General features: G+C 33.5%; 2 protein-coding genes across 2 annotated transcripts; one reads left to right on the plus strand and one right to left on the minus strand.

Annotated features, from left to right (window-relative positions):
• Nucleotides 1-769: 769 nt before the first annotated feature.
• LOC141597349 (chaperone protein dnaJ C76, chloroplastic) lies at nucleotides 770-3,399 on the plus strand. Its single transcript, XM_074417779.1, has 4 exons — nucleotides 770-1,235; nucleotides 1,667-1,923; nucleotides 2,190-2,373; nucleotides 2,609-3,399. Exons 1-4 carry the CDS (start codon nucleotides 867-869, stop codon nucleotides 3,230-3,232), a joined length of 1,434 nt encoding a protein of 477 aa, XP_074273880.1. The 5' UTR covers nucleotides 770-866; the 3' UTR covers nucleotides 3,233-3,399.
• Nucleotides 3,400-3,689: 290 nt separating this feature from the next.
• LOC141597372 (thioredoxin-like protein YLS8) lies at nucleotides 3,690-6,012 on the minus strand. Its single transcript, XM_074417815.1, has 2 exons — nucleotides 5,775-6,012; nucleotides 3,690-4,209 (listed from the first exon to the last, which is right to left on the minus strand). Exons 1-2 carry the CDS (start codon nucleotides 5,892-5,894, stop codon nucleotides 3,901-3,903), a joined length of 429 nt encoding a protein of 142 aa, XP_074273916.1. The 5' UTR covers nucleotides 5,895-6,012; the 3' UTR covers nucleotides 3,690-3,900.
• Between the last annotated feature and the right edge of the window lie 5,328 nt (nucleotides 6,013-11,340).

An 11,340-nucleotide genomic window follows, 5' to 3' on the forward strand; every position in this document is an offset into this window, starting at 1 on the left:
CAATTTCAGATATATACAGGTTCGAGTATCATACAATTATTATTAAATTCGATTCGGTTTCGATTCTCGCAACCCGGCGGTGATTGATTTTTTATTTTTTATTTTTTATTTTTTATTTTTTATTTTTTATTTTTAGAGCATGAATTTATTTTTAGTATTTGATGTTTTTTGACAGATTTAGTGTTTTTATTTATTTATTTAATTTAAAGAAATTAATTTATTTATTTTTCTCTCCTTTATTACACACTTTTTCAACAACCACTTTCTTATAGATTTTACCTGGTTCATTCCAGATCCTTAACTCTATTTCGGTTTTTAAAAATCGTTTTAATCTTTTCTCTCGATTTAAATTTTAAGTTTTTATAAAAGAAAAGATTTAATTCGATTTTAAAACCCCTAAGTTCACCTTGACTTTCCATTACATTTTCGTTCTCCTTTTGTTTTTATCTTCCCTTTTTATTCGCATTTTGAGCGTGCGTTCTCACCCATGACGGTTGAAAGGATGATTCATATCACCACCCCAAATCATTTTGGGATTAAGCGCTCGATGTTGTTGTTGTTGTAGAAAGATGAAACAAAAGGAAAACCTCAAAAAGAAGAACATAAACACAAATTCTCATTTAGATCGGCGTTGATCGACAATACCAATTCTGAAGCTTGTGACGGATATATGGGAGACTTACACGAACATAAATATCTTGAGCCCCTTGGATCTTGGAAGCAGGTTACGTAGTGTCCTTTTTCTTCCAAAGTTCACTAATTGGTGAGAAAATGTTGGTGTTTTGTGTCCAAAAATATCTTATCCCACATCTATATTTGTCCTCCTACTCATTCTGCTCCAACAGACAAGCTAAGGCCACAGAATAATGGCATCTTCAAACCTTGCTCTTCATTTCCCAACTCTTACACCACCAATCTCCAGACCACAAACATTTTTCCATAATTACTCTACAAAAACACTTAAATTTCCTCCTCCTCATCATCAGAAAAATAGTACTACATGCAGAGCATCATCATCGTCGTCATCATCGAGTTTTATAAGGGAGTATGATTTGTATGAACTGATGGGAATAGAGAGTAGCAGTGATCAAAGCGAAATAAAGAAGGCGTACAGGTCTCTACAAAAAAGATGTCATCCTGATATTGCAGGACCTGCAGGACATGACATGGCCATCATTCTTAATGATGCTTATGCTCTTCTTTCTGATCCCATCGCTCGCTTTGCTTATGATAAGGTTTGCTACTTACCTCCTTCATATTCACCTCCTGCAAATCTCGTGTCAGAGATACTTGTCAACAAGTCTTTTGTAAGGCCGTCCTGCCATAAAATAAGTTCCTCACGGTCAAGTGTTTGTCGTTAAGCTCAATAGATTTGCATAACTTTTACTTTAATTACTGAATTGATCTCCGATACCAAGCTGCAACAATTTTAATGTGTAGATGTAAGTTGCGAATGTTCTCACTCGCTGAAATCAGTCAACTGTAAACACATTTTGCTGTTTTTGATCCTGCAGGGTGAAGTTTTCCCAGTAAGCCTTTTGTAAGGCGACTTTGTAATAACATACTGTAAAACCGCCTGCAAAATAAATCATTACCGTAAAATATGGTATTTTACCATTAGTAGTATAATTGCTTATGTATCTTCTTACACTAAAAACCATGATAGGAGCAAGCAAAGATGACAGACTTACAAGGCTACACAGGGCAGCCACTGTACTCATCATGGATGGGATCAGAAACAGAAGACAGGGCTGTATTTGTAGATGAGGTCAAGTGCATTGGTTGCTTGAAATGTGCTTTGTTTGCTAAGCAGACATTTGCCATTGAAGCTGCCTATGGGAGAGCTCGTGTAGTTGCTCAATGGGCTGATCCCGAAGATAAAATTCAGGCTTCCATAGACGTCTGTCCTGTCGATTGCATCTCGTAAACATCCCTCATCTCTGCTACAAATTCACTTCCACAAGTAGTTCTTTTATCCATTAAATTTTAACACGATGCACACATTACAAATGAGATAGGTCTCCTCAATATTTTTTTGGAAACCGCTTCTAATTTCTCTCGCTGATTGTTCCTCACCCTTTCAATATGTGAGACAGTCTCACAAGAGGATGACTCGGTACAATGAAGGAAGGGAGATTCGAACTGGTTGCATTATTGACTGCTATAATTTTGTGGGTGTTGGCTTACAGGATGGTAGAAAGATCAGATCTTGCAGCACTAGAGTTTCTCATGTCCAAGCAGCCGCGAGGAAATGTCAGGATTGGGGCTAGTAACACAGCTGGTGCACGAAGTTTTGACGTTTTCTCCGAGGTTAAAGTCTTCCATAAACGACTTGATGAAGCTGCTACTAGAAAATCAAATCAAGAGTCGCCGGTAATGCTCCTGCATACCTTGGTCATATTATTCTAAAAGAAATGTGCCTATGAATGCTATGCTGCTCAAACTCTTGCTTTCCGGTATTTGACGAGTTTTATCCCCCTAAATGGGGAAAAAGTTTATGTTTTTCCCCTGATGTGAGAAAAATAACAAAGTCTAAGCAGCACAGTATGAATATCTAGTATAACCTGATTTGGTGATAGCGTACTCCAATGTCTGCGATTGTTTTCAGTACTCCAAAGTTCAGAGTGACGCAAGAATATCAGCAATCCAAGCCATAAGATCAATCTCAAATTGGCTGTACTGGCAATCACCGATTTCACAAACTCCATCAAATCTAGCATTCAGAGGAGGCAAAGGATTTAATCATCCGGATGTAGAGAAACTCAGAGAAGCAGCCACAGAAGCAAGGAAACACGGTATGTTTCAGACCAGAGACACCAATAGACTGCTCCCTCAAACAACATTGAAAGATGATTATTGGGCCCCATCTACTCCAACTCCAGTGCAACCACTGGGTAAAAACACGACAAAATCCGACACCATATTACATTCACCAACTTCTGAAGACGGTAAGACTCACAAGGAAACATACATTAAACGAAGGAATTATCCGAGGAGACCCGTAATTACAGTTCTGCCAGTGGGGTTAGCTGTGCTTGCATCAATCAATGCGATATTACATGGAGCAGGTGCTGGAGTAGTAGAGTTACAACAACATGCTGGTGGTCCTTTCGCACTGCAAGTAGTCAACAGTTCTTGGTTGCAGGTCGTTCTGGCTGGAGTTCCTTGGTATCTTGTTGGAATAGTTATTGAACGCTTTGTCGATGGTCTCTCGGGCAGGAACAAAATGTGATACCGAATGTGTCGCTGCTACATCTGGAACTCAAATAACTGTAAAAATTTACAAGTTACATTTGTATAGAAAAACTCATACTCCGTACATACCATTATATCAACCGCTTATAAAAGCTATAAGCAATTATATACTACTAATGTTACATATTTATTTGCAGCTGTCACCTTCTTGTTTCTTTCCCTTCTTTAATTGTGAATACAACACTTGACCATAAAAAATGCAATACTAAGAAAAGATTTCGAACATGTAGTTTAAATGCCATCAACCAAAAAGATAGCAGTAGCGAAGCTGCAAGGAAGATACCAGGAAGACGTGTACTAACGCAATAATAAGAAGTTTAAAGGTGGTATCACAAACCACACCGGACTGCTTTTTAGCGGCAGCATTATGCTATGCCTTGCAAAAGTTAAGAAGTTTAAAAGGCTAATTAAAGGACAATATGAAAGCCAAATCAGAACTAACATCAGCAGTAGAATATAATCGAGATTACCAACAATCTGAAAGCAAGTCATTAAGAAGTATAATCATTACAAGATAGTTCCACAATGGATAACCTGAATTCCTTTAAACGAAAGGCTTATGAGTAACGACTATAACATAACACAATGAGTGCCAATGGGTTACAGAGATAGGATATGGAGGTAAAAGGTGGCTTGTAAAAGCACTTAATAGCGGTACTTGGTGGAGTAATCCTTTGGTGCAATCACAAGACCTCGCCCCTTCCGTGCACCACGATAGACGGTCTCAACAATGTCTATGAACTCCTGCTTGTCCTTGAGGGCCCAGTTGATTTTGTTGTTGTTCCCAGTACCAAGATCAATCATTATGTGTTTGTTCCTGAAAAAGAACATGACTGTCGACGGGTCATAAAGCTCATACATTGTGTTGAAATCAGGCACCTCGGTTATGTCCACAAGATAAATCACAGCGAAGTTCTTAATGGTCTCCGCCACCCCAGCTAACACTTCATCCATCTGAGAGATAAGGTAAGAAAATGTCAGCAGACATAATTAATACTAATAGAAAAAAGGATCAAATAAAGGGGCACAAATTCCGTACAGCTACTTTTGTGCACAACCAGTCCGTCTCATTGAAGACGGCCACTATCTGTCACAAGCTGAAGACGGATAGTGGCCCTCTCACAAAATGCAAGTGGGAGGGAAGTGGGGTATCCATTTCCCCCCACTTGCACTATCCATTTGCATTTTGTGAGAGGGACAATATCCGTCTTCAGCTTGTGACGGATAGTGTCCGTCTTCAATGAGAATTTGTGCACAACATTATAGGAAGAGATGAAATAAGCCATGGGCATGCAACACTATCATCACTGATATCTTTGAAAGACAGCAACTTCAAAATAGCCAGTTCGTTCATAGAGTACACATAGAAATCAACATAAACCTACAAGCTTACGATACCCATAACACGAAGTAAACCAGACTGTCCCCTCCTGCCCAGAAGTGAGAAAAATCTTCCAAATCAATGAAACAATTTCTAGATACACAAAAAAAAGGAAGGGGGCCACTAGTCACACATCCTTCAATTGAAACAATAGGGAAGACACAAGTGCAGGAGAATAGTCGAAATGCGAGGAAAAACTTCGGCAATACACCCACAACAACCAGCAGCCAAGGCCCATGCTATCATAAAATATAAGCTAATTTAATTCTGCTTACAATACAAGTAAAGACAATTGGAACGACATATTTACACCATCTTTAGAACAGGATACAACAGAAATCCGATTCCTAGTTAACAATAGCATCCAATTTTTTTTATTTTTCCAAAAAAAATTTTTTGTTTCCATATTTCCAATGGAGCCAAAGATTCATTACTCTTTGGTTCTGGATTATGATGGAATAAAGCAAAATGGCTCACTAAAGTGGCTACACTTCATTCTCTTGTGAAGTAGTGGCCTATCGATGCAGTTCTCGACGCAATTTTCATCTTGGGTCATTCGGAAACAGGCTCTTTGTGTTGCTAAAACAAGGGTAAGGCTGCGTACATCCGACCCCCTTACCCCGCAATTTGACGGAGCCATTGAAGGCACTGGGGTAATGTTGTTGTTGTTGTTTATTTTTCCAAATTTTTTTATTTTTATTAATCGAAATCAACCTATTAACATCCTCACGGATGTGAGAGGTAAGTGGAAGTAGAAAACTTTCAATATACCATCGAATATGATGTAGGCAGTCAATGCAATTCTCAGTGATAATAAATTTAAAAATAAAAAAAAATAAAAAATTGTGGAAAGTTGATCGAGCAGGTACTAATTGAAAATATGAGAATCTGCAGTCAATCCAATTATGGGGTATGAAATAAGTAGCATCATAATTCATAACCGCCGGTAGCAGGCGGAACCCTAAGTACCAAAATCGGAAGTGAGACAGTAACAATTACTCCCTCCGTCTCAATCATTTGTTTGCCTTTGATTAAAATACTCCTCACAACAAAAATAAAAAAGGGCAAACAAATGATTGGGACGAAATAAGTAAAAAATAGAAGGAATAAAGAGTGATAATAGAGGAGAAAGGAGAACCTGCATGCAGGTTTCATCCCAATCGTGGCCAAAGCGGATGATGACGAGGCGTTCTTCTTCGGCGAGGATTGACTGATCCACAGCCCATCCTGAGTGCAAGTGTGGTAGCAAGTAAGACATCCTTCTTCACGCCCAATCTCTCTCGATGATTCTATTCAATTCAACCTATGTGGATGTTTTTATTGCTTTTCTAGACTTTTCTTTTTTTCTTTTTTAATAAAGGAGTCTTCAATTGAACAAGGAAAGATGCTACGGAGGAATCCTCAAGTTGGTGCAATTTTAGAAGAAAAATAATATTTTGGATGTAATTTACAAAAAAAATTATATAAGGCTGTAATTTTCAAAAAGTGATTTTTAAAAGGCTGTAATCAACAATTTTCTCTTAGAATAACACTCTTTTCTATTAAAGTTATATTTTTTCTGTTAACATTTTATTGTTAAAGTTACACTTTTTTTCATTAAAATTACACTTTTTTCTATTAAAGTTACACTTTTCTCCATTAGAATTACACTTTTATCTATAAAAATTACACTTTTTTCTATTAAAATTACACTTTTTCTATTAAAATTATATTTTTCTCTATTATTAAAGTTACACTTTTCTCCATTAAAATTACACTTTTATCTGTATTAAAATTATACTTTTTTCTATTAAAATTACATTTTTTTCTGTTAAAGTTACACTTATCTCTATTAAGGGTACTCTCTCTAGGACTAAAGTTATACTCTCAATGGACTAAAGTTACACTATCAAAGGACTAAAGCTACACTCTCAATGTATTAAAGTTACACATTGAATATGGACTAGAGATATATACTCTCAATGGACTAAAATTACAATTTAATGGACTAAAATTACACTTTAGTTGACTAAAAATACACTTCTTGAGTAAAATTACACTTTAATGGACTAAAGTTACACTTCTAAAAGACTAAAGTTACACTTATAAATCACTCAATTTACAATGAGTTGTGTTAAAATTTGAAAAAAAAAAAAAACATTTCTCAAAAATTGACGTAAAATTGCTTCAAAATTTCAAATTTGTCGTAAACTTGTTTCAAAATTTGAAATTTCAATATAATATCTGTCAAAACCGTTTTCTTTTTTGTTAAAATTACACTTTTTTTGTTTGAATTACACTTTTAAAACAGTAAAAGTGTCATAAAATTTGTGTAAACTTTCTCTCAAATTTTTTTTTTAAAAAACTTGAAAATATAAGAAGGTAAAAAATAATGTTAATTGGGTAGAATAATCAATTAGTGAATGTATAATTAAAGCTAGAGAGAGAAAATTGATTAATTAGTGTATAAGAAACTAATTAGTGTTAAGTGTGTTTTGTTGCTTTCAATCTCAACCATCCTTAGTGGAAGATCTAAGGGATGTAGAGAGGACTTAGACACTCAAATATTTAGGTGAACTTATAAGAACTTGACTCTCGTTTGTAAATATTATCTCCGTTGTGTAATGTGGTGCTTTTTTTTTTTTTTTTTTTTGCCTCTTAGTAATAAATGACTTGGTGATGTGGAGTTGGATTGTTTAGGTAATGGAAAATATTGATGTAGCATTATGATAGGTGTCTAGTTTGTGTTTTTATTAGAGAAAATTGTTGATTACAGCCTTTTAAAAATCACTTTTTGAAAATTACAGCCTTATATAATTTTTTTTGTAAATTACATCCAAAATATTACTTTTCTTCTAAAATTGCACCAACTTGAGGATTTCGGTGAATTTTGATGATGTTTTACTGATATACCCTATATTATTTGAGAGCCTACTTACCCGGATTTCTTACCTCTCCTTAACACAAACCAATTAATCACCCCAAACAACATCAAAACATCATCTAAATTCACCGAAATCCTCAAGTTGGTGCAGTTTTAGAAGAAAAGTAATATTTTGGATGTAATTTACAAAAAAAATTATATAAGGCTGTAATTTTCAAAAAGTGATTTTTAAAAGGCTGTAATCAACAATTTTCTCTTTTTATTATTATATAAATGATAAAATCAGATTCAGATTTATTTAGTAACTAGTTTTAGGCCCGTGTAAAATAATACACGACTTGTTTTTTAAATTATAACAACCAAAATATTTTAATTAATACGATTAGTTATGGCCTAATATTTTTATGTAACATTGGAAGTTTGAAACAATGCGATGTATAATAATAATATAATAACACTAGTTTTACACCCGTGCAATAAAATGCACGGGTCGTAATAACAGATGTTAAGTGTTCAATATCGTAATAATATAAATTGTCCATAGAAACGATATTGAATTTAATCAGGCCTCTTATTTATTATTGTAACCACATATAATGAATTGAGCTTCTTTATTCAAATGTTATATTCAAATGACGGTATTGAAATTGTAAATATGATATTGTTGATGCCTGATTACTAAATAAATGTTTTTGTCTCATAATAATGCTTTGTAAGCCTTGTGGTTTTTTTTAAGATAAGAAAATTAGTGCTGGTACTTTTTTATAATCATTAAAATCTTTACCATGTATATTTTTTTTAACATTATAATTATATGAATCTTCTTCAAATTTTGCTAAATTTTGTATATTTCTTAACATTATGAATTATAATTATATGAATGTGCTTTAATTCTTATCGAGACTTGCATTTTTTTTTTGTATAGGAATGTTATTTGGGTACCTATCAATAAGAAAACCAGTACAAATAATTTGTAATTTTATTCATTTTGTAATTTTTTTTAATTGTTTTCATTCAGGTGTATTCATTTTGTAACATTTTAGGAAAATATATATGTATAATATGTAATTATAAAAAAGTTAAAACTAAAATTAAAATATCGTAAACTCAGTAGTTTGAAAAGGAGAAAAAGAAAAGCAAATCAAGTGAAATATAGGAGAAAGGGTAATTAAATGTGTAGGATGAACATGGGGTCCTACCTTAATTTTTTTCTTTTTAATCCTTAAAAATCATAGACCAATAGGAGAGCTTTATTGGCTTCAACTTTTATAGATAAAGGATTGTTATAAATTAAGCTAGAGCGGATAGAATCGTACGGGATTTAGTATTCAAGAACTTGAATAAAAATAAAAAATAGAATCTACTAATAAAATTGTCATTTGAGAATGTAAATAGTTTCGAAACTCTGATACATACATGTAGTATTAGACGATAGTCCCCACACAAAAAATATGTTCATGCAACTATGATCGGAAACTTATATTTGATTTTCTATATTTACTTGCATTTATTTTACAGTCGATACTTTATTTTTTTTATATTTACTTTATTTTCATACTAAAATGAGAAACATTTGCGAAAATGATAAAATGAAGTATATCATAGGAAAAGAGAAAATGAAAAGAAGAGAAATATAATTGGAGTGGGTGTCATCCACTAAAAATTGTGAGGACCAATCACATTGCTTTAAAAAACTTAGCTTTTATATATAGAAGATTATGACTTGCTACTTTGATTAATGATAAAATCGGACTCATTTTTATTTAAAAGTGAAATTAAATCCCGAATTTTATTTAAGACTAAAACTTTGACAAAAAAATTATTTTATATTAATATTATATACTCCCTACGTCCCGATCATTTGTTTGTCTTTGGTTTTGGCACAAAAACCAAGAAAAGATGAGGGTGTCAATAATTAGATGACAAGCGAACCAAATTGAGTGTGGATGATTCAATTGTCCAGACATTCCTAAAATAGAAGGCAAACAAATGACTTATAAGGCAAACAAATGACGGACTCCGACACCCAAAAATGAAATAGACAAACAAATAAGCGAGACAGAGAAGGTAACTAATAACACATAAAGATTAATCATTTCAACTTTACTAATTTACCTACAATTAATTATTAATTATATAATATTCATCTAAAAAATAATTTTACATCCATGTATACTAGACAAAATAAAATTACAAAATAATCGAAAATACTCGCTATTACAACTATATATTGTAAATAAAAGATGTAAAAACTGAATTTTATATTTGATTAATCGTGTTATAAAATGAAAATTAGTGAAATATTCATGAAAAAACAAACAATAGGATTTAACTCACTTTTGAGTATAATTATGGGACTTGATTACTACAAATTATTCTAAAAATACCTAATTTCATCATTAACCACAGATAGGGAGGTTAATTACCACTCTTGCGATATTCTTTCCTATACACATGCCGTATTATTTATCCCACTCACTTTTTTTAACATTTCTCGAGTTTGTCCCTCTCATATCTTGCCCACGAGGCCATAAACAATAGCTTGAGTTAAAAGATCCCCTACCTCAAAGATTTGTCTTTGTCTCTCAATCTGTTGTAAAGCACAATAACCCCAATATTTTACGTATGGTAACTAATTGACTCATGAATAAATTATGAGTATGGATATTATCATAAACACCATTCAAACAAACTAAAATCTGAATCAACTTGGCATTTTGTTCATGCTCACGTAGCATCCTCTTAGGCAAAGTGCAAAAACACGAATCAATTTTACCACACAAATAGGTTGGAAAAGGATCAAGATTGTCCAGTGTCTCCCAATGTTCTCGATTTTTTTTGGCAGTCGTAAAAAAGATTCTTATACAAATGGCATATCATTCATATGATCAAATGCACTTATTTGTTAAATCTTATTTTGCTGTAATACTCCGCCAAAAATGTATTATTTTGTTTAACCCTAACAATATCTTTCTTAATTTGATAAATCTTGATGGCTTTTGCCTAACCATATCTTTCAATGATCTTAGGCCATACCCCCAAGTCCTGTATCCCTGCAGTGATCTAAGAGCATTTGCACTCATGGGGTGCCCCAAATTTTCTTTCTCTTTTCCATATCATTTTCCACTAATTATTTAATCCACCCTTCCCATTTCACAATTACTCCCTACATCAATGGGGGTTTCCTAAAGTCATTTTTCTACCTTTTCATGGCCCATCAAAAAATTTCGACTACAATATTCGATAATTAAAATACGTTGTTCACATTGCTTTTGCCTTTTGGGAGCCTACCAATATACTGGGCATCCTCATTTATTGGGACAGTAAGAACGTTCATGGGGTTCTCCATAAAAGGAGAGATGTAGCGTTTGGGGCACTAAAACTACAAAGCACCTATCTCATTGCCATCAAATCACAGCGTATTCATTGATGATGTTTCTTGTCTCCCATTGGAGCTAGGAGGCATTTGGCAAGACCCATCAAGAAATTTTGCTTTGTTTTTAGATGCCTAAGTGATAGCCAAATCTTGCTTTTAGCCTGGAAAATCATGGCAAAGGAAAATGGGAGTAACCAATAGTTGAAAAACGGTTGATCATCAGATGACAAAAAAAGGAATCACCAATTCACCATAGGAATCATACGAGGAAGATGACGAATTTTTAATTGAATTTGTTTCACGACGACTGATACCATGTAAAAAGAGTACACTACTTTTGAAATTGAATTAGATATAAAGCCTCAGCCTATAGTTCATAAACTTGTGTTTTACAACGGTAACAAACTTTTTTAATAAATTTCCAACCAAACTACCTGCTATTTTGCACAACTTAGGATTCATTTG

Source organism: Silene latifolia, chromosome 1 (assembly GCF_048544455.1).
Source record: "Silene latifolia isolate original U9 population chromosome 1, ASM4854445v1, whole genome shotgun sequence".
In the NCBI taxonomy this organism is placed as follows: Eukaryota; Viridiplantae; Streptophyta; class Magnoliopsida; order Caryophyllales; family Caryophyllaceae; genus Silene; species Silene latifolia.